Source organism: Orcinus orca, chromosome 7 (assembly GCF_937001465.1).
Source record: "Orcinus orca chromosome 7, mOrcOrc1.1, whole genome shotgun sequence".
Classification (NCBI taxonomy): domain Eukaryota; kingdom Metazoa; phylum Chordata; class Mammalia; order Artiodactyla; family Delphinidae; genus Orcinus; species Orcinus orca.
This window is the reverse complement of record NC_064565.1, coordinates 25852350-25876209: the sequence shown is the minus strand read 5'-3', so window position 1 is coordinate 25876209 and position 23860 is coordinate 25852350. Positions and strand designations below refer to the sequence as shown.

The 23860-nt window shown below is 47.2% G+C and overlaps 1 protein-coding gene across 3 annotated transcripts in view; it reads right to left on the bottom strand.

The window, feature by feature from the left end:
* MGAT5 (alpha-1,6-mannosylglycoprotein 6-beta-N-acetylglucosaminyltransferase) overlaps positions 1 to 23860 on the bottom strand; it is a 370454-nt gene that overhangs the window by 80314 nt on the left and 266280 nt on the right. For all 3 annotated transcript variants that reach the window (XM_004265434.4, XM_033420274.2, XM_049712683.1), the window contains exon 12: positions 21207 to 21340. In XM_004265434.4, the coding sequence (XP_004265482.1) occupies positions 21207 to 21340 (134 nt within the window). The remainder of the gene's footprint in view (positions 1 to 21206; positions 21341 to 23860) is intronic.

Here is a 23860-nt window from a genome sequence, read left to right as displayed (position 1 = left end):
GGGAGGGGTCTGCCCTCCCTCCCCTTTTTTTTTTTTTTTTTTTTTTGCGGTACGCGGGCCTCTCACTGTTGTGGCCCCTCCCGCTGCGGAGCACAGGCTCGGCGGCCATGGCTCACGGGCCCAGCCGCTCCGCGGCATGTGGGATCTTCCCGGACCAGGGCACGAACCCGCGTCCCCTGAATCAGCAGGCGGACTCTCAACCACTGCGCCACGAGGGAAGCCCCTCCCCTTTCTTAAACAGACTCCCTGAAGCACAAGCAAGGCCAGGGAGGGTGTACCTACATTTCAGTGGCCTAAAGCTGAGCCCAGATAGAGACAACTGTTTTTCCTTAAAAGGCTAACTTAAGTACAACCATAAATGCTGAGTATTGGTGTGATGTCATAAGATAATAATAGTTACCATTTACTAAGCAATTACTATGTGCCAGCTACGCTAATGCGTATTTCTAATTTACTCCTTTCCACAGTCCTGTGAGATGAGTACTGTGATCCCTGCTTAGCAGATGAAGTTTTAAAAACTTGCTGTGTAAAGAGCAGATATGGGAGAGGATGGACCAGAAAATGATCTCGTAATCCCTTTCTTAGTGCTAAAAAATCTCCGGGTCTAAATGACACCTTCCTTGACTTAGAGGAAAGGAAGCTGCCCACAGGCCTTCCTTGAAACTTACTATGTGACAGACACTAAATGAACCATTCCCTGACCTTCCTTATTTCATCTCTGCAGCCCTATGACCCAGGCACTGTTGGTGTCATTCTTGTTTTACAGATGGGAAAGCTGGGTTTATGGAGGTTTAAAGGTGCCCAGGGCCACAGAGCAAGTGATAGAGTTAAGACCAAGTCCAGAATCCCATGGCTAATCCCTTGCAACTGCAAGATGCAAAGCACTTTCATTTCCCCCTTTTCCCTTTCACTGCAAAATGCTGGACTTGCTGTTGAGAGGGTGTGGAATCAACAGCACGTTCCCCTGGCCCATCTCACCCACATGTTCACATATCATTTCTTAAAAGATTATTTTGTTCCCACTGTGGCCAGAGCCTGGCTGGGCACCGAGTTTCAAATGTGAACAAGACCACCGGTGCTTGTCCTCAGGCAGCCTGCCATGCAGCCCACAGCTGCTTGCTGGTAAAACAAGTCCCAATCCCATCAGAGGCAGCACTCGCCCACAGAACCACTTTCTCTGGGTTTCCAGGTGCTGGCAGGCTGCCCCCGTCTGCTGGTTCTGCCTACGTGAAATTTAATTCTTTGAGCTCTATATCCAGCTGGAGGTGGGGAGCCCTCAAAAGTTACAGATGTTTCCTCCCAGGGACGAGAAATCGCTTAAACTGAGACCTCTGTGTCTATTCCTGAGCTGTGACTCATCTGTCTTTCGGGTCATGGCCAGAATAATGCTTCCTTCTTATCCTATTCCTGAAAGAAAAAAACTAGAGAGGGAACACTTGGCCCTGGAGACAAGTAACACTAGCAAGTCATCATAAAATAAAATATTCAGAACAAACGCATATGCATTTCTGCAAGGCCCTGAGCAAATATTTCTAAACTGTTTCATCAAGCCCTTGTTAATTCATCACACAGCAACAACCTAAAAACGGGGAGAAGGAATCAAGAGAAGCGTGAGAACAGGATGGATGAGCAGGGGAGAGAGGAAAGAGCAGAGACTAGAGAGAGAAAGGGAGACAAAGGCAGAGATGCAGAGGAGGTAAGGCAAGAGGCTTGAAGCCAGGTGGACCCACACGGGAGTGTGGATCCAGAGTGGAAAGGACTCACGAATCACCCAGTCCAGTCACCTACAGAGAGCCTGAGTGCCCCGACAATTGACGGAGTGACTACTAGATGCCAGGCACTCCACTAGATGTTTTCACGTCTAAAAATGATCTCACTCCCTAACACCATACACAAAAATAAACTCGAAATGGATTAAAGACCTAAATGTAAGGCCAGACACTATAAAACTCTTAGAGGAAAACATAGGCAGAACACTCTATGACATAAATCACAGCAAGATCCTTTTTACCCACCTCCTAGAGAAATGGAAATAAAAACAAAACTAAACAAATGGGACCTAATGAACCGTAAAAGCTTTTGCACAGTAAAGGAAACCATAAACAAGACGAAAAGACAACCCTCAGAATGGGAGAAATATTTGCAAATGAAGCAACTGACAAAGGATTAATCTCCAAAATATACAAGCAGCTCATGCAGCTCAATATCAAAAAACCAAACAACCCAATCCAAAAACGGGCAGAAGACCTAAACAGACATTTCTCCAAAGAAGACATACAGATGGCCAACAAACACATGAAAGGATGCTCAACATCACTAATCATTAGAGAAATGCAAATCAAAACTACAATGAGGCATCACCTCACACCGGTCAGAATGGCCATCATCAAAAAATCTACAAACAATAAATGCTGGAGAGGGTGTGGAGAACAGGGAACCCTCTTGCACTGTTGGTGGGAATGTAAACTGATACAGCCACTATGGAGAACAGTATGGAGGTTCCTTAAAAAACTAAAAATAGAACTACCATACGACCCAGCAATCCCACTACTGGGCATGTACCCTGAGAAAACCATAATTCAAAAACAGTCATGTACCACAATGTTCACTGCAGCTCTATTTACAACAGTCAGGATATGGAAGCAATCTAAGTGTCCATCGACAGATGAAGGGATAAAGAAGATGTGGCACATATATACAATGGAATATTACTCAGCCATAAGAAGAAACAAAATTGAGTTATTTGCAGTGAGATGGATGGACCTAGAGTCTGTCATACAGAGTGAAGTAAGTCAGAAAGAGAAAAATAAATACCGTATGCTAACACATATATATGGAATCTAAAAAAAGAAAATAAAATGGTTCCAAAGAACCTAGGGTCAGGAGAGGAATAAAGACACAGACGTAGAGAATGGACTTGAGGACATGGGGAGGGGGGAGGGTAAGCTGGGATGAAGTGAGAGAGTGGCATGGACTTATATACACTACCAAATGTAAAATAGATATCTAGTGGGAAGCAGCCACATAGCACAGGGAGATCAGCTAGGTGCTTTGGTGACCACCTAGAGGGGTGGGATAGGGAGGGTGGGAGGGAGATGCTAGAGGGAGGAGATATGAGGATATATATATATATATGTACAGCTGATTCACTTTGTTATACAGCAGAAACTAACACCTCATTGTAAAGCAATTATACTCCAATAGAAATGTTTAAAAACAAAAACTGATCTCAAGGAATCCAGATAACCGTGTCTGTTGTATATTACTCTCCCCATTTTATAGTTGGGAACACCGAGGCTTAGATGAGTTCAGTGTCAGATGAAAGAGCTCACAGTGATTAAGTGGCAGAGCCTGGAAACGATTCCTGGTGTGTGTCTGAAGCCCATGCTTGTCATTGCTGGGTCCTGCCTCTAGGGTTCTATAGACATGCCTATGGCCGAATGGCCTGTTCAATCTGACTTTGGTAAGGGTAAATAAGAGAGAGACAGAGACTGATTTTACGAGATGGGAACCTTGCCACAGGCTCTGCTTCCCCCAGCTCACACACTCTGCCCCGGCCACATGGTCCCCAACTCCCCCTCTCCCGCTTTAGGACCTGGGTGCTGCACCAGCCACTAGAGAACCAGATGCCACATCCTTTCCCTCTTGCGAGGTCTTTAATGCACCCTGTAGTGATAATGCTCTAGTGCCAGTTTCAAAGGAGAAATACTGCCAGGGTCCAGATCCACTGTCACAGAGCAATTAGGAAGGGTGAATTTGTACCTGAGCATCAGTAAGCAGGTACCTGGCATATTGGCTTACCTTCCTGCTAAGGCCAGGGAACTTCCTGTCTAGAGGCCTAAGCGCGGTTGGGAGTGGAGGGCTAGAAAGAGCACCTAGGTGTGTGTTGGGTGTCATAGATGCCACACGGGTTTGGTTGAGGACTGTGCTGGAATTAAGCCCATGGTACCTGCTTGGACACATCTGCTGGTCAGGCCAGTACGAGCATCAGCCAGCTCTCTGTAAAAGAGCAGCTGGCAACCATTCTGCTCTAGAAAACATGAGTAGAGAAGAGGTGGGGAAGAGAGGACCGAATAAAGAAAAGCTTGATCAGTTTCGATGGCGGGAGCCCTCGGAATGACCAAGTCACATCAGGTAGGGGAGGAAGGGCCCCGGAGCACACAGATTTTTTACTTTATTTTCCTCAATATTGCCGACGATGTGTTCTACCTCCAAAGTGTCATCTGACTTTGATAAAGAGAAAGGGGTAAGTGAACGTGCCACAGATACAAAATCCACTTCCCTTCCCTTCCACCTTGTTACAGGAATCCCAGTACCCTTGAGGATATTTGAATCCTGATTGAAAAGCCGATCACGACTGTCCGTTCCTCCACTTTCCCGGCCACCCTTGTGCCCAAGGATGGCCATGTGACCGCAGTCAGATAACAAGACCTATCAGGGGAAAACGAGCAGGGATGCTTCTGTTTCCGATAAAGGAACAGATGTGGCTGGCTCCAGCCCCATCACCCTCCTTTCTGCTTTGACCACAGATAGGATGCTTGCAGCTGCAGGAGTTTCTGTGACCAAAAGCCAGCCCACACATGGACCATCACTCAGGCCTCACAGAGGCCATCCTCATCCTCAAGGTCCCGACATCTTCAAAAGCCACCTAGTTTTAAACTTTTTTAAAAAAATAAAATTATTATTTATTTTTGGCTGCATTGGGTCTTCATTGCTGCACGTGGGCTTTCTCTAGTTGGGGCGAGCGGGGGCTACTCTTCGTTGCAGTGCATGGGCTTCTCATTGCAGTGGCTTCTCTTGTTGCGGAGCACGGGCTCTAGGCGCATGGGCTCAGCAGTTGTGGCACGCAGGCTCAGTAGTTGTGGCGCACGGGCTCCAGAGCGCAGGCTCAGTAGTTGTGGCGCACGGGCTTAGTTGCTCTGTGGCATGTGGGATCCTCCCAGACCAGGCTCTAATTCATGTCCCCTGCATTGGCAGGCAGAATCTTAACCACTGCACCACCAGGGAAGTCCCTAAGCTTTGTTTTCAAATTTCCCTCACTTTTCACTTGTCCGGGTCAGTATTTCTGTCTCTCCAAGCTCCCCAAGAGCAGACATGTCTTTGTAAGTCCTGATATGCAAGTAGGTTCCTAATGACTGGTTCTAGAACAACTGTTTTACATATAATGAAAATGGACAGGTTTCACCTTTAGACTTGGGACAGAGGCAAATGGTTTCACGCATTCAGTTCCACTAGTTCTACATATGGGATTTTAAGTCTCCACACAGAATCCTACAGAAGTTTTCCTTGAAATCTATCGATGCCATCGTGGATATAGTCAGGCTCCTGGGATTTGAGGGAATGGGCAGGAGAAAGAGGAAGGAGTTACGGAGAGTCCACTTCTTGGGAGGCGGTCCAGTGTAGGGGCTGCAGTATTCAATACTTCAATTCAAATCTTGACTCAGCCACTTACTACGTTCCTGCGGTATCTTAATCTCTGCCTCAGTTGCTCACTCGAAAATGGGGTTAATAACAGTACTGACTTGATAGAACTGTTGTGAGGATCGTGCCTGGAACACAGGAAGTGCTCAAATATTAGCCATTTTCATCATCACCTCCCCAAGGAGCTCAAGCTCGTTAAACAGAATCAGGGAAGGGAGACGCAAAAAGGCCAGCCAGCTATAAAAATTCCGATTGACAAGGGATAATTCCAGTGTTCCCTGGAGCTCTGCTGTCCCTGAGGCTGGACCAGGCTTCTTGAGCAGGGTGGTGTGGGGGGGAGTCCCGAGTTATCCTGAGTACAGATGGACTCATTCAGTACTGAGGGCTGCACAGCCAGATTTTATGAGCATATGCTACTTATATGATTTTTATTTAAGTATGAAATTGTATATAGATGCTAAATATGATTTGAGAAGCACACATATAACTACATTAAAAAAAATCTTCTCAATTGGTTTATTAGTTTTTCAATGGTCCTAATACCTCTTCTTTTAATAAAATGATGAATTCTGCTTCCAGAAACACTGTACCTTGTCAATGATGCTCCCAATCTGTATTTTTGCTATAAAACCCTTCCACTAGCGCCTGTTTCGCAGTCTCAATGGCATGGCTTTGTGCTGATGTAGAAGGTTATACAGGGTCAAGTCCACAGCTTCAGTTCCTACCAAAAATTATTCCTCGAGGATTCCAGCTGGCCTGGGAAGCCACCTGGGTGCCAACTCACAGAGACACCGCGTACACCTGGTGCCCGTGGCAGTGTAAACAGCACCAGCAAGAAGTTAAACTTCCTGCAACCAGACCAACACACTCGATCAACTTATTTGACTACCATACTCAGATTTATACTCTGAGTGGCTTCTAACCTCGTTTTCAAACAATACTTCTACCTGGCATTCTTCTCCAAGAAACAGCCAGAAATCCACATTTCTACTTCCTTCGACTGCCATGAGTTTGCTTTCTTTGCTGAGTTTCTAAACGAGGGATGATATACGGACCACAGGGTCCCCATGTAAAGGCATCCTCTTTTCGTTGTGTCTGAGCCCCTCTCTGGCAAGGCTGATGGGGAATGAACTTCATTCTCCCAGGACGAAGGCAGGTAGCCTCAGGGACCTGTATTCCTCAGCCAAACAAAGACATGCAAGTTCTCCTCCCCCCAGGAAGCTTTCCTCGAGGGGGAACGGTGGTCAACCTCTGCAAGTCTCTCAAGTCTCCTGGGACTGCACATCTTCAGCTGGGCTGAGATGCTGCAGGCAGGTGCGTGGGACCACTGCGCCGCTCAGCCTCTGCTCTCAGGATCTCTGCGTTTAACAGGGTAGCTACATCCTCCTGGCCCAAGCAGCTTCAGCCTGGCGTGGCTGAGTACAGATGTGTCCCGTCTAGTTGTGACTGCGCTTTTGGAAGAACTCGAACGATGCCTAGAAGTCTCATCTGAAACCATATTCCTAGAAGCTGTCCTTAAATAATGTTCTGTTTGAGGGAAACATTATATCAATATGATATCTCAGTTGTTCTTACAAATCTGTGCCTCGCATTCAGAATGGCACGCCTTTCAGACTGTTATAAATTCACAGCCATTATGTCTCTCTCTCCTTTCGAGAATGATCTTAACCCCTTCTTCGCTTGAAAGGAACAGCCTCCCAGCGCTTTTGTAACTCCCCTCTGCACGGTCCTCTGGCCGCGCCCCATGCTGCTCAGCTGGTCACCCTGCTTCTCCGTGGAGCATGGCTTCCACGCGCTTGGCATCGCTCAGTGGCTTCTGCCCACTGTTAGCCGACGCTCTCTTCTGGGCTCTCAGACAGCAACTTCTTCACCCATCCCTAAGCACCATTGTTCCCATACCGGTTGCCAAACTATTAGGGTTGGAGTAATAGTAAAAAGCCTCGAGGCAAATTACAACCACAACAGCTGTGTTTACTAAGAGCGACAAAGGAATTTGTCCCAGAGTTATGAGAGCAGGCAGGCCGTGGCTGGGAACCTCCCAGAAGCACCTCACCCTCAGGATGATGGCTGGCTGCCTCAGCCTCCTGCTACCCCAGCCAGTCCTGGTTTTTGGAGGGGACCCTCTATTGGGCATGAGGGACCTCTTTTCACCCACAAGACTTTGATATGTTTTCTTCTCCCAGCTGCGGTAATTTACACTCAGCTGTTTATGCCTCTGTGGGAGCTACCAGTCACCGACAAGAGTAGGCAACTGGATGGTGGTTCTCCGCAGGGGCACCAAGAAAACGACTCTCCATCCCTAGGGCTCTCAAACAGCTCCCTAACCACCTGCGACAAGGTCTGAAATTCCACCATTCATCGTTCACACTTTTGGACCATCGGTGACCTCTCAAAGTATACACGTTGCAGCAAAAGGAATGGCATCAACAACTATCATCCATACGTACCTTAAGGTGGATTGGTTTTTTCTAAACGTTTCCGAGGCTTTATCACCTGTGAAACTGATGCCTGTAAAACTGAGGTTATGTGGAAGTGCTTTGTAACTTCTCAAGCTCCTACAAATTCTTATTTGAATGGCTGGATTAGAAGGCAAGCATTCTCGAGAGACTTCAAACTGAAACTGGTACCAGGTGATGCCCTTGCACAGATTAATTTAGGCAACTTGCTATTACCATGGAAATAAGAGGGTGGGTCCTTGGGGGAGGGGCCTGGGGCTAGGAGCACAGGATACTGTCTGGTAAAACAAGGACACACACATCTTCTACAGCATGAGACAGTTCTTGGCTACATGGCAGCCGTCCACCATGCGTGGAAAGGAAGCGATTAAGGTTTTACTGATCTAGGAACATTTTGACTACTAGTACAGTGTTTCCCAAACTCGCCTATTTAAAAGAATCACCTGGAGCAACACAGCATTCCCAGGTCCTTTCCCTGGAGGTTCTGATTCTGAGGAGGGCCCCTTCCATCAGGGTGTTTAACAAATTTCCAGGGGGAACTTATGATCAGGAAGCTTTGTTTAACACTGACCTAGATTCTAAGCACCGACTTAAGCTTTCCTGCGTTTCCTTGGAACAGAGGCTGGAAATCATTTTAGCAAAAACACCCCCATAAATCACTGCTACCCTAGAGGACCGGGCCAAGTCCCTGCATGGCCCTACAACAGAGCTGCTGCTTCAACTGTAGCCCTGAGAGGCTCTAGCAGTTGGGTTGAAAGGAGAGGTTTTCACTCCCAGGTGGGAAGGAGCCTGAAGACTTTACTACATTATACATGAGCAGTAAGCTGACTGGCTCCAAGTCCCAGATGCAGAGTCGATGGCCATGCATTCTTCCCAGCCGCCCTAATCCTCAACCCAAAGGCTGAAACTCCGTTTCAACTACAAGACCACTTGGCAGATGTAGCTCTGGCAGTATGTTATCAGGGCTGGGCTCTGACCAGAAGAAAAGCTCAAAGCCTCACATACAGATTTCAAGGACCTGGGCTTCCCGCTGGAACCACAGGCTGCAAACGGCCTTCGTCCTCCTCTCAAACTCCCCTTATGCCTCACGACTTGGCAGACCTCCACACAGGCCATTCAAAGGATGACGTGGCCCGGATGAAACGTGGAATTCATTCTTCCATTCAACTTTTTTTCTGTCACTTCACCCTCTTCAGAGAAAACCTACTCCCTGAAAGCAGGAGACAGAAACGGTGGCTTCTTCCTAGCCTCCCTAGGGCAAGGTCACAATCTCAAATACCTCTGGGGGCCAAGCAGGCCATGGAGGTTAGAGATGGCCCCAGAAGGGCTATTGCCCCCGGAACATCCCCTGACCCATACGTGGAGGTAGCCACTACTCAGCTCAGCCACTCTTTGGCATGTGAGGCGTTAAGAGTCCAATGGGGGCTTCCCTGGTGGCGCACGGGTTAAAAGTCCGCCTGCCGATGCAGGGGACACGGGTTCGTGCCCCGGTCCGGGAAGATCCCACATGCCGCGGAGCGGCTGGGCCCGTGAGCCATGGCCGCTGAGCCTGCGCGTCTGGAGCCTGTGCTCCGCAACGGGAGAGGCCACAACAGTGAGAGGCCCGCGTATCGCAAAAAAAAAAAAAAAAAAAAAAAGAGTCCAATGGGCCACACCACCTACATTTTCAAGAGAAAGTGGGGATTCTGGCATGAATGAACCTTCCCAAATGGGAAATTTCCCAATTTAAAAAATGTTGTGCTGGGCATTCCCTGGCGATCCAGTGGTTAGGGCTCCATGCTTCCACTGCAGGGGGCACAGGTTCAATCCCTGGTCAGGGAACTAAAATCCCGCATGGTGTGCGGTACGGCCAGGAAAAAAAAAAAATGTTGTGATGGCTAAACAAAAATGTTCATGGGGTAACCTACATGGCAAAAGAATCTGAAAAAGAATATATTCTTTTTCAGAAACGTGTGTGTGTGTGTGTGTGTGTGTGTGTGTGTATAAAACTGAATCACTTTGTTGTACACCTGAAACTAAAACACTGTAAATCAACTATACTTCAGTAAAAAAAAAAAATTAAAGAAAATGTCCATGGGGGCTTTTCCTCCTTGGAGTGCCTTCTCCTGTCTCCCACCCTCCTGCCCTTTTCCACCCGCCTTCAACGAACACATCCTCGCTCAGTACACTTCAGGCAGCCCGAAGTCCCCTGGTACCAGTGACACCTCTCTAAAGCCCTGCCAACGTTCCTGCAGCCAACAGCAGTAGGGGGGTTCATGGCTTCCCAGGAGGCCTGCCTCATCTCTGGACGGCACTGACGGTTGTTATGCTACGCCTGATCTTCCCTGAAAGCTTGGCAAGTTCATGAGCAGCGAGCAGCCCGTTTACTGTCCTTTTTTGGGTCATCCAGGACCAATCTGATTCCTCATCTGTTTGCCGCCCCTTTGGAGTTCTCACCCGCCCACCTGCAGCCTCAATCAGGCTTGTTGTTTCCAGGCCAGACACGCCAGTCTCTTCAAGCAGTCTTCCTAAAGCATGCTCCGAGTCACCCCACATGGTACTCCTTCCAATCAAAAGGCTCTAATTGGGCTAGCTGATAATAATAACGGCAAAAACTAACAGATACTAATGAATACCAGGCACTGTTTTAAGAGCTTTGTATTTATTAACTCAGGCGATCTTCCTATGGACGCTAAAGAGGGGTGCTATTATTACCCCCCATTTTACAGATGAGAGAAGAGAGGCGCAGGGAACCTAAGGCACTGCCTGCAATCACACCGCTGGTCAGGGCAGAACCAGGATGGAACCCCATCAGAGTGACTGCCACACCCCGGAGCCCACTAGGTGCTCTCAAACGGATGGGAACACCAGTCCTTCGTTCTTTACCACTGAAGGTCTGTTATCCACTTGGCAGCTCCCCACACCGCTGACTCCCATAAGCTTACCGTCAAGGACTTCCTGAAATCTCTTTTACACACACGAATGCTGTGTCCCAGCAACCCCATCCTTTTCCCCAGGCAGTTGGTTTTATGGATTCTGTGCCTGGCCTGGCCCAATTATCCCGCTGCCCTATTTCTGACGGCCCATAAGCTTGTCCTGGAGGTGATTTTCCCTGTGCCTTTGCTCTTGAAAGAATGAGAGGAGGCCAAGACGGAGTTCAGATTACAGCATCATGGAACTCTGGGGAACAAAACCAAAGAACATCCAGGCCTCTACCTCATTTTGCAGATGAGGAAAGTGAGACCCGGAGGGCAAAGGAATTCCAAGGACACGCAGCCAGCGAGCGGCTGCAGCTGAAATTAGAATCTGGGCATCTGCTTTCCCACCCAGGGTTCCTCCAACTGCTCTGGACTGTCTCCAATCCGTGTCTCTGGGCTTACACGGAAAGATGACAAGGAGGATGTGCTCTCTCTGACAATCGACAAACAAAAATCCTTGGGGGCTTTAAGATGACAGTGGAGAGCTGGCTGAAACAAGGGGCAGACCGCTAGGATGATGAGATGGGGAAAAGGCCACCCAAGCAAGGCTCTCTGATCTTCGAATTCACAAGTTCGCTCTTCACACACCGACGAGCTCACATCAGATGCCACACAGGGTTAGGTACAGTCAAGCACGTGACCCACGCTGTTTTCGAAAAGTCCTTAAATCTCTTGGACTGCAGCCCTTAAAATCTTAAAAGCCATTGATTCATGCCTGATGTTCTCTTTCCATTTGGTTTCTCTTCCTTCTCCTCCCCCCCACCCCACCCCCAAGCTTGTACTTGAACGTGGGAAAAGGCTCTGCAGAGTGACTGACCTCTACTGTGGGCCAGGCGCTAAGCCAGGCAGGATGGCATGCCCAGGGGACTGAGGCTCGGCCAGCAGCCGTCCTGGAGGGGCGCATCTGCACGGAGACATGGAAGTCCCGCCTCTAGGCAAGTGTGGTCTCGCAGGGATGGTGATGAGGTCTTTTCTGATTGATTCCCCGACCCCAAGGGGAATAAACTGGGGGAGATACAGGGATGCTTCTTCTGGTTGCAACCAAAACCGCAAGCTGCGATCACAATATGTTTTCCAGAAAAATCTCACCAAGACTGAGCCCAGTTTCGTTATTTCAAAACGTATAGGCCAATGTGACTGAAGGTAGGTTTAAATGTATCTGGTTTATCTCTATCTCATCTGGGAAGGAAAGTCTGGCCAAGTACCTTAAAGAACAGGATGACAAGGTTTAGTTAACCTCTTACAAAAATGCGTTTTCAAGGATTTCAGTACGTCCTTTAAGTGAAAAAGGTCTTTGGCGATTCATTAAAACAGTATACTAACAGCAGTTAAACCCTATTACGAAATAAAACAGCATTTCTCCAAACAACTCCCATTTCCAATTTTGCATTAATTTAAATTAAGCCCAAATCAACGAAATCAGTGAGTTAGATAATGACACAGTTTTCAGTATGGGATTCTATCTCAGACTCAGAGGTCACCTAGTCTAGAGACTTTCAAGATTTATTTTTGGTTGTTTAAAGCAGTTGAACCCTTTCTCCCAGTGAAATTTGACTGGAAATCCAAATCTAGGCCACAGAGAAACCAGAGCTGCTGTGGTAAGTGGGGACCAAATCGTGCAGCCGCCCCTCTATTTCCCACAGGAGCTGGTCCCCAGGGCCCCAGTGAACACAGGTGAATAATTATCTCTCATCCAAGGCTTAGCAAACTTCTTCTGTAAACGGACTCAGAGCAAATATTGTAGACTTTGTGGGAACACATAAGGTATCTGTCATATATTCCTTTGTTTTTATTTACTTACTGTATTTTTTATAACTTTCAAAATGTAGAAACCATATTTAGCTTGCAGGCCATAGGCCCACAGGCCACTGTTTGCCAACTTTGATTTAATTTAATTTTTAACAGCCTTACTGAGGTATAATTGGCATATCATAAACTGCACATTTTTAAAACTTGCATCCATGGCCACATGTGCTTTCTAAAGGCAATATAATGGCTTCTGGCAACATCATAACAATGAATGTTTTCTCTCCCAGATGCTTGTTTTCTGAGGCACCTTGTATGGAATAACATATTCAAAAGCCTGCTTCCTCCCCCCACATGGTCATCTGTTCAAATTTTTGCCCTCCAAGGAAAAAACTGCACATATTTAAAGTGTACAATTTTATAAGTGTTGACATATGGATATAATGTGAACCCATCACCACCATCAAGATGGCAGATATGCCCACCTCTCTCCCTCAACCCTCTCCAGGCAAACCACCCATCTGCTTTCCGACACCATGGATTAATCTGCATTTTCTAGAGTTTTATATACACAGACCCATACAGTAGAGACTCTTTTCTACGTTTGGTGTTTCCATTCAGTGTAATTATTTTGAGGTTCGCCATGTTGTTGGATCTATCAATAATTTACTCCTTTTTACCAATACCTTCTTCATTCATACAAGAGAGGAAAATGAGGACGGAGGAGCTGCTCCAAATCACAAAGATGACGGTAGAGCTGGCCTAGAGCCAGGTCCCAGCCTCTTCCCAGGTCCTCTCACTACTCATTTCACCAGGGGTTTTGAAAACCTCTTGACACAGGTAGAGCTCCACTCCTTTCCCTTCAAATCCCTCCTTCGGGTGTCCCTCAGACAAGAGCACAGGGCAATGCCCAAAGCAAAGCGCATTCCAAGTCGTACCCTAAACTCCACATATAAATCAGTGTTAAAAGAAATCAAAAGGAGATCCATCCATCCACTAGTTACCGCATGCCAACCATGTGCCAGGTACCACGCTGGGTAGAACAAAATCATAATGATTCCTGTCCTCAAATCACTTAAGTTCTTAGCAATTAAGAAGAGACTGACAGAAAAAGATAAGTATGATCACAAAATGGTTAAAATTACATAAAAGGAAGGAAGAGGATGTTGTGATACAGATGGGGAGAGGTGACATTTGGTTGAGGGCATACACGTGGGACAAGGGGGCCCTAGGAGGCGAGGGTTGCAGGGTGCCAGGGCAGGGAACAGCCTACAGAGGCTGAGCTACTGGCGTGGGGGAGTGGCACCTGAGGCCTTGCGTAGCCAGAGCCTGGGGAGCAGAGGGAGAGCAGTGGGTGCAGAGCACATGTGGCTTACTTGCAGGGAGGCTGCTCAACCACTGACCGACCGGATTTCACCTGAAACGCAACATACTCTAAGTTTACAATGAAGCCATTGGAGGGGTTTGAGAAAAGGAGGAACACAATCCAATTTACATTTTTAAAAAGATCACATGGGCTGCTGCTGTGGGGAAAATGGATTAAAAGGGGCAGGAAGGGGCTTCCCTGGTGGTGCAGTGGTTAAGAATCCACCTGCCAATGCAGGGGACACGGGTTCAAGTACTGGTCCGGGAAGATCCCACATGCCACAGAGCAACTAAGCCCGTGTGCCACAACTACTGAGCCTGCGCTCTAGAGCACGTAAGCCCGCGTGCCACAACTGCTGAGCCTGCACGCCTAGAGCCCGTGCTCCGCCACAAGAGAAGCCACCGCAGTGAGAAACCTGTGCACCGCAACGAAGAGTAGCCCCTGCTCGCTGCAACTAGAGAAAGCCCACGCGCAGCAAGACCCAGTGCAGCCATAAATAAATAAATAAATAAACAAACAAACAAACAAACTTAAACGCGGGGGCAGGAAGTTAAGATGAGAGAAGGGAGAGGTTGTATTACGTTGCTGTTTGCAGTTGTACGGATTTATATCCTATAAGATGCACTATAGGCTTAGAAACTTGTTCTCCTTCATTTGTGCATTTGCACTTTTGTTTTGAATGGTTATTTATATCGAGATGCTTAAAACATTATTAAAGACTAAATGCGATATCATCTCTTTTCTAATGCACTGCCTAGTATGCCAGGAAATGTCTCAGAAACAGAATTTCAACTTACAGTTGATTTATCAGAAACTTGAATATAGGGTAAACACTGCATGTGAGAAGCAACCACAGTAGTGTAACATTTTTATTGAAAAAAAAAAAGGTAGTTCTGTGGGATATCTGTTTGGAAATTTCATTGTTTAATAATTGAAATGTGATAATAAAACTGTATTACAAGTAAAAATAAATCATCCTTTTCCCTGTTCTGGGGCCTGTGGGTATGGGACTACGTGTCATTTTAGGGGAAGCTTTAAAACCACAATCTTTCATAAAGAACAGACTTGTATAAATCAACTATATTTCAGTAAAATTAAAAAAAAAGACTTGTGGTTGCCAAGGGGGAAGAAGGGTGGGGGAGGGGTGGACTGGGAGTTTGGGATTAGCGGATACAAACCACTATACATAGAATGGATAAACAACAAGGTCCTACTGTGTAGCACAAGGAACTGGGATCTATATTCAATATCCTGTGATGAACCATAACAGAAAAGATTATGAAAAAGAATGTATGTATATGGATAACTGAATCACTTTGCTGTACAGTAGAAACTAACACAACATTGTAAATCAACAATACTTAATTAAAAAAAAGTAAATTAAAAAAAAAACAACACACAGTCTCTGTCATCTAGGTAAAAAGGAGTTTTCTAAATTCAGGTGAGACTAGCTGACTTTGGTTGCTGCCAGGGCAGGCTAGGACTGGGGCAAGCCGGGACCCTGGGGTCTGGGGCCAGGAACACTTGGAAGTGCTCAGATCAGGTGTATTTCCTCCGCAGAACTGGCTGCGAGGCTGTTGCTGAGTTCCTCATCTGTGTGGTGAGCACCCGGGAGCAATGTTTTACCTGTTATACCAGTATTTGTCCAGGGTTCCTGCTGTGCACCTAAGTCACACATGCAGACCTTGCTTCCTGGCTTCTGAATCCTGCTCTAAGCATGGACTCACCGATGGGGGTGGGCGTGAGGGGCGCAGAACAGCTCCTCCAGCAAGTGGCAGCAGGGAGGCAAGTTTCCAAGAGGGGTGGTGGCCAGAACCTTGACCCTGGTTCTGGATTTGTCATGCCGTGGGCTGCAGAACCTCGGCCAAGTCCCTCCACCTCCTTGAGTCGGTTTCTCCTCTAGAAAGCAGCATGGTGAAGGAGGTAACAGCTGCCCGTGCTTCCTCGGAAGGAATCATCATGCACCTCCCTAAATGATGGCTGTGAAAGGCCCAGAGAAGCGTAAACACTGCACTAATAAGGCCCTCTTTTACTATCAACGCATAAGCTATCGAATAAGCAGTAGCCTTTGCTGACTGCCTACTACTAAGAGGTGCCAGGCCCAGGCCTGGGGCCTCTGTCTTTATAGTAACAGATTTTAGTAAAATCACACTTCATTTTCCATGGATTGCTTATCCATCGGCCTGAATTATACAGACCATAACCAAGAACCCCCAAAACAAGCTAAAAAGACCCCTGATGAGATCCAACAGGGACTGTTGGCCAAATGTGTCCTCCCAGAGAGATTTGGTTTACATGGGACATGATGTAATTCAGGGGTCAGCAAATTTTTCCTATAGAGGGCCAGATAATAAATATTTTAAGCTTTGATGGTCATATCACAACTATACGACTCTGACACTTTAGTGCAAAAGCAGCCATAGGCGATGGACAGGTGTGGCTATGTCCCAATAAAACTTTATTTACAAAGACATTTTTCACTCAGGGGCCAGAGTTGCAAAATAGGAATCTGAATATCTGGGCGCAGGCTTGTATTTGCCAGTTCCCCACAGGCTCTACCCTGCACATCCCCAATCTCACATCCCCATCAATTCTCACTATGTTTCCAATCTGACCCCAATAATGATATTAATAATAGTAGCAATCATTTATTTAGACTTACTCTGTGCCAGGCCATTTTCCAAGCACTTTACACATATTATTGCATTTAATCACTACAGAAACCCTATTGCCATCATCCCCAGGAAATATGAGGCCAAGTGAAGTTAAGCAATTTGCCCAAGATCAGGCAGGGGTGGCAAGAGGCAGGATTTGAACCCACGTCTGTGTTCTTGACCACTACACCCTACTGCCCAGTAGGCACCAACTGTACAAACCAGGACGGCAGATGACCAGGAAGACACCAGACCTCCCACCTCCTCTCAGAGTCCCCTACTCATCACAGGTTTGCCCCACTCGAAGAGGCCAGGCACCAGAGATTAGCAGTAGCAATGTTTGCAAATGTACAGAAATGTGCTTAGTGGGAAGTGAGACTCAGTGGGTGACTGGAATCAGGCGTTATGAGGAGTAAAAAGTGATAAGAGCTGACAGCCTGACAGGAGGAGCAGGAAGGCCAAAGTAAAGAGGAAAAAGGGATTATTTATTCACTTCACTGATTTGCCAGCTACTCAGGGCCAAGCACTCTCCACAATCCCAATCATCCCAAGGCCTCGTGCTTTGATAAGCATCACCTGTGCCTCACCTGGGTGCTTTCAAGAAATGCGGGATCTCAGCCCCGCCCCAGAAGGTCTAAATCAGAGTTAGCAGCTTCTAACAAGATCCCAGGTGATTCCTATGCACTATGAAGGCTGAGAAGCCCTGCTCTACATGGTACTTGTTACTGCTCCCATTTCCCAGGTCAGGCATCTAAGGCTCAAAGTGGTTAATTACTTCTCACACTGCTGAATTGCAGGCTAAGGCAGGAGCCCCAGTTTGTGGTTCAGCAGCTATGCTTATTCCCTGGAGGGGCTCAAAGCAAGGCCTTCAGAACAGTTACTTTAGCGGCAGGTGTGTATCAAGAAGTAATAAGAACATCATGGTGGGTCCATAAATATGAAAAATGCTGACCCACCATCAACAGAAGCGTCAGTTGTGCTCAGGATACTTTTTTTAAAAGAAACATGGAAATGAAGAATAGTTAAGCAAGATTTCAATTACTTCTAATTTCTACAATTTTCAAAATCCCTTATTTTTACAAAATTGCCTAATTTTTCACTCCCTGATGACTTAAGGTAACAGGATGTTGAAGGACTTTGAATCTGGCCACACTGGACAGACCTCTCTCCTTCTAGGCACATGTGTTAGCTGACGCCAATGACCAGACTGCAGCAGGGTAGAGAGGGAGAACCTAGAACTGTGGGCTATCGGGCTAAGAAAGGTATTTGTACTTGGAATCAGGCTGTATGCCGTCCCATTTGATGCTAAGCGTCTTGGGTAATGGTGCTTCCTAAGTAGGCATCTCTGGGTTCTGGAATCAGACAGTAAGGTCCCCTCTTTCCCAGCCACCTCCCTACTATGTATTATAACATGAGGACAAGACCACAGGGTACCTCAGCCATGAACTGGGGACCAGTGCGGAGAGTTGAAGAGTTAGCCCACTCCTCCTTAGCCTGTATATTTAACAGACTGTATTTCTTGATAGGCATTGGAAGGCAGGGAAGACATTTTAGAAGATACCCTTCATATGACTATGAGGGACAGAAATGACTCAGGATATTAGAAGGGAACAGAGTATGATAGACATGTATGATCTGGGAAAAGAAAGCTTCCAGAAACTCCAGCAACTACTCTCTCTCTTTCTCCAGGCTGCATGGGTGGTTTCTGTCTGTCTGCCTTCCTACCTGGCCCCTGCAAAGCACCCCACATTTCTCACGGTGGTACCTCTCCTCCCTATGGTTCTGCTGCACCATCCTCTCAACGACACCCTCTGCCTTTCCAAAACAGTCCTGCTTCCTCATCACTGGACTCCTGGAAGGCTTTTGGGTCTCATCACACCTCTGGACGCATCGTTTTGACTTACACCCACGGCTCACTGCCCTTCTACTTTCCAATGTCAAGTGAAGAATCCCATTGATCTAGCTTGGCTTTCTGAGCCAGAATCACGGTAGCCAACCACCAATGTCCTGCTGCCTTGGGTCAGAGGACAACCCGCTGGGCCAATCGGTGAAAGGTGGAGGGGTCATGGGGTGGCATTCCCCAATCACGTACCTCGGCAGGTGGGGAGGAAGTGGCGGAGGAGTGATAGCATAGCAGCTATCTTCAGAATTTCAGTGAGTCCTAGAACCTGAGGGGGAGGGAGGACGGCCCAAATCATCTGGTCCAAAGCTGTACCAGCCCACACGCGCCCGCTGCAATCCCAGACCTCCCGGGACTGACAGTATTGTTCCCCTTCCCAAGGACGTCTGGTTGGATGGGAGGAGAGAATGGGGTGAAAGGTTGGAAAAAAATACACCAACTTTCCTGCTAGCTAAAGTCAGTGTTGAACGTGACTGATTTCTATGCACTAGGTACTACGGGATGGGGAAGTTTTGAAGAAAGAAACTAAACTCTCATATACTGTGCTGTGTTCCAAAGTTTGAGATGATGTCCTGAATTGATGTGAAAACTTTACAGTACTTTTCATCTTTTGGGGTCTTTTGCATCAAAGAATGCTGGGTAATAAAAATGTATTAAAATGGAAACAACACCCTAGATTTTTGGTATTCAAACAAATTCTAATGTAAACTCACCACTTACTCAGTCTTTGGTAATACTTGAGTGATGTACAGGATGGGGAAGGTCAGGTCACTTGTGGGGTTTTGGAGGGATTTCCAACCCTAAACCACTCGGGCTAACATGGTTAATACTTTTGCGATTCTGACTGGCATCAAGAAAATCATCCTTTTACTGGCAGTATTACTTTGTCCAAAAGAAGGTGGCCAAAAAGCCTTCAGAACCAATTTATTGTTTTATTTTTCTAGGGAAACTGAAAAAGCTGCCCGAAGCACCTAGGAAGAAGCTGCACTTGGGTCCAAAACAGAAGTGTATAATTTCAAGGCCAAGTCCACGTGGACATGCAAACTAGTTTTTTTGAACAGGTACAGGAGGGAGAAGGGAGTTACAATTTTTTTTTTTTAAGAGCCCCAGTCTTCCTAAAACCAGTGCCATGATCCATTCTCTTTACAACGGAGTTGAGAACGAGAACATCTAATCTGCCCTTTTCAACCCAAGTTCACCTGAATGTCAGCTGAAAAATGCTCTGTTCACACAGGGCTGATTTTGACACAAAGGAAGCAAAGATATAAATTCATGGGAACATCTGAAATAACCACTTATAATCTCAACTGATTTTATTCTACTTGAGAGGAGAAAATGTGGAATAATAGGAAAGAAATCTTATTAACCAGCCCTAGTTTCTCAGGCTTGGCACTACTGATATTTTCTGCGAGATAAGTCTCTGCTGTGGGGTTGCCCTGCGCACTGTTAGATATTTAGCAGCATCCCTGACCTCTACCCAGTAGATGCCAGGGTCCCTACCCTCGATTGTGACAACCAGAATCGTCCCTAGACATTGCCAGATGTCCCCTGGGGGGTAAAACTGTCCCCAGTGGAGAACTGCTGTACTAAGACAGGATTCTAGCTCTTTATAGCAAAGACAGTTATCTGGAAATAAATCAGCTTCCCTGCAAATAGGCTGATGTGTTGCCCCTTCCACATAGTTAGCATTTTAGAACTGCAAAGGGGGTGGCAATGTTTTCCCTTTTCTGAACACAGGGTCAGAAAACCAAGAACAGGGAATCCTTCACCTGCACATCATGTGTGCTCTCTCAGGGATCAGATTTCTAACTTCCTAAGGAAGGGAGACAGGGTAACAGGAGAGCACAGTTCCTGAGCATTCCAGAAAGTGATTAACTTTTATGTTTAGGAAGAGGCACGTTTTCGAAGTCCTGGAGACTGTTCTGGCTTGTACAAACACGTCCTCCGAAATACTGCAAAATTTGCATGCTAAGGCGGACTTTCCTTATAAAAAGACTTGCATGCCATGTCAACAGGTCAGGCCCCAATCCGGTTCCTCTTCTCTCATACCTTCCCCAGATGGGGCCTGGAAATAAATAACCCAGGAGGACCAAGGGGCCCTCCAGGGCCCAACAGTCCAGTGTTCTTGGAAAACCTGGCTCAGCCTGTGACCAAGAATGTTGTTTCAACCAAGATGTCCCCATGTAAACTGCCTGTGGTCAACCCAGGCAGGCATCTCCCTTTCCCACGTAGTGGAGTACTGACCACAGTACTGACCACAGCCAAGAGGATGCAAGGGCCACTGCCCTCCCCAGGCAAAAGGAGCTGCCTCCCTTTACAAATCATTTCACAACAGGCAGAGGAAATGAGTCACTTGGCAAAGGGCCTCCTTGTGCAATGCTTTGCTCCAGAAAGGTATCCAGCCCCTGTGAGGCCCCGGCTTCTGGAAGCAAGCAGAGGATGGGAAAGGAGCCGGAATGCATCACTTCCAAAATGCAAAGAGTGAGGGGCACTGCTGTGCAGCCACCGTACAGATGAGCGGGTACATACAGCCTTTATTAGACACCCAGACGCCGATCAGCCCAAATCCCTGCATGTTCTTTTTTACTTCTAAGCAGACCCTGTCAAGCCGTGGGCACTTGGCTTGATCACTCCCCGGATCAAAGTTAAATTAAATTACGCGACAAGCTTCTTTTCAGAGCAATAGGCACGCACAGACTGACTCACCTTCCAGAAGCTATCCACTTTGCCGTACACAAGGGACTGGTTCTGCCTCTTGATTTCGTTAATGTGGTGGATATCGCTGGAGTTCAGGTGCTGCTCGACCACGAACCCCAGGAAGCTGTTGTCTGGGGTGTGAGCTGGTGTGGAAAGGATGGGACAGGGCAGTTAGGATTCAATCAGCAAGAAGGAACACCAACGATTACAAATGTCACGTAAGCTGTCTCAAACATATTTAAAGGTTTTCACTTCACCCTGTTCTCTTACCTGGGAGGAGCGAGGGGTGGCCTGCTCCCACCCAGCCCCAGCTCAACCTTCACGGAGAACAATCCTCTCCAGGATGGATTAACCCAAGCCCAACCCTGCTTGTTTCAGTGGAAAGTCCATCTGTTTAAAATCCATTCAGCTGGGTTCTCCCCTCCTTCCTGTTTCCTCAGCCCAAGGCTACTGTCTCCCTCGTCCAGGTTTTACCAACTAGTGGCCAGAAATCTGTAGGGAGCAGGGCTGAATCCATGGTCCTCAATAGGGTCAGTGGACCCTGCGGCTCTCATCTACTCCAGCTGTGTGTTCACCATCCAGTAGGGCACAAGGGGATTTGGGGGGCAAAACCAAGCAACATCACCCCAACCCTGCACCTCCTCCAAGAATCACTCACTAATGACAGATGTAATTCTGGGGCTGTGTACTGAACGGATGGATGGGACGAAGACAGCATAAAAGGTGAAGCTCAAGGGGAGGGGAACCCCCCCCAAAAGCCAACCACCCTAAGGAAGCGTGTCTAGTCTCCAAGGTACACGACTCTGGAAGAGAAGAGGCATTTTCCTTTGGATCGAGTATTTTAACACTCGACCAAGGGAGAAAGCAAGCCCATACCCTTCTCAAACATTTGTCTCTTGTGCCTATAATTTTAAAAAGGAATTTCACCAGAAAGCCACAATCAGAAAATGAGTCTCTCTCGAGGAAACACAGACCCTCCTCTCCTAAGCAGTCATCTGACCAGAGAAATCTGCTTTGCAGGAGATGACCAAGCCTGCAGAGGCCTCACAATATGAAATGAAGCAACTGCTCGGCTTGGCTCTGACCTTAATAGCACGACTAAAAATAACTTAAGTGGAGAGAGACTGGATATTCAGTAAAGTCCACACAGTGCCGCCCGTGCCCTAGTCATTCACCGGTGGGTGGTCGACAATGGACAACCGGAGGAAGCTGGTTCCTGTGTCTTGTTTTGGTTTTCTCAGGACTCTCTCAGGTGGGAAGCAGCGACAGAAGCCCTTAAAGATGCTCTAGGGATCTGAAGGCCCGGGCCCCACGCATGCACCCGCAGGAAGATGAACCAGGAAGCCAGGTGGAGAGACGTGAGCTGTGGACGTGAAGGAGATGCCTAAATACTCGTGATCACCATCCCGTCTCCCAGGCTGCTGCCTAATGGGGGTGACAGATGAGGAGATAATAGGGTTGTGTCTGCAGAGTCGTGTGTGGTCTGGCCAATCTGTTATTTCATTTCGGCGTTTTTGAACAAGCGCCCAGAGGCAATGGCAATGGCTGCAGTTGGCTGGAAAGTAAATCACTGAATAAGTTCTACTGACAACAAGAGGCAATGGTTGCTTTCATTTTTTCCTTTTGGAGGAGATGGCAGGAAGGGGGTCTGAAGGGGTCTGGGGGAGGGGAAGAGAGTCTGCGTGCATTTGAAATGTCGATAAGGCAGCTCAAGAAATCTCTTTTTAAAACTTATGGTTCGTCATAGAAATTCTGAAATAGAATCAGACACTTTAAACTCTGAAATCGTGGTTTTATCTTCAGAAAATTTATGTAGTGACTAAAGCTCCATGCTTTACATACACGTTTCTGCAGTTCAGTTATCTAGTCTCTAGGTGGGCCTGTCTTTTTTTTCTTTTTTTTTTTTTTTTTTTGCGGTACGCGGGCCTCCCACCGTTGTGGCCTCTCCCGTTGCGGAGCACAGGCTCCGGACGCGCAGCCTCAGCGGCCATGGCTCACGGGCCCAGCCGCTCCGCGGCACATGGGATCCTCCCGGACCGGGGCACAAACCGGTGTCCCCTGCATCGGCAGGCGGACTCCCAACCACTGCGCCACCAGGGAAGCCCGGGCCTGTCTTAAAAAAGGAAATAATCTAGTATCTAAAACACTTAACAGGTTAGAAAAATACATCATATACTAAGGTATGTTCAAAAATAAAATGATCATCAAGACCCAAAAAAGAAAAAAAAAACCCTCATATCTGTTTATATTTTTGTGTCAAAGGTTCCCCACAGCTTGAACAATGAGAGCGAGAGGCAGTAAATAATCTACTCAAAAAACTTGTGGGGTGGGACTTCCCTGGTGGTCCAGTAGCTAAGACTCTGCACTCCCAATGCAGGGGGCCTGGGTTCGATCCCTGGTGAGGGAACTAGATTCCGCATGCTGCAACTAAGACCCTGCGTTGAAGGAAGGAAGGAAGGAAGGAAGGAGGGAAGGAGGGAAGGAGGGAAGGAGGGAGGGAGGGAGGGAGGGAGGGAGGGAGGGAGGGATAAATAAATAATAAAAAACTTGTGGGGAATGGTGAGGTTTTACCATTTTATGAGTATCATTTGGTACTAAATTGACTATTTGGACACTGTATGAGGAATAAATTACACATACAAGCTCTCCTCTAAGTTTTCATC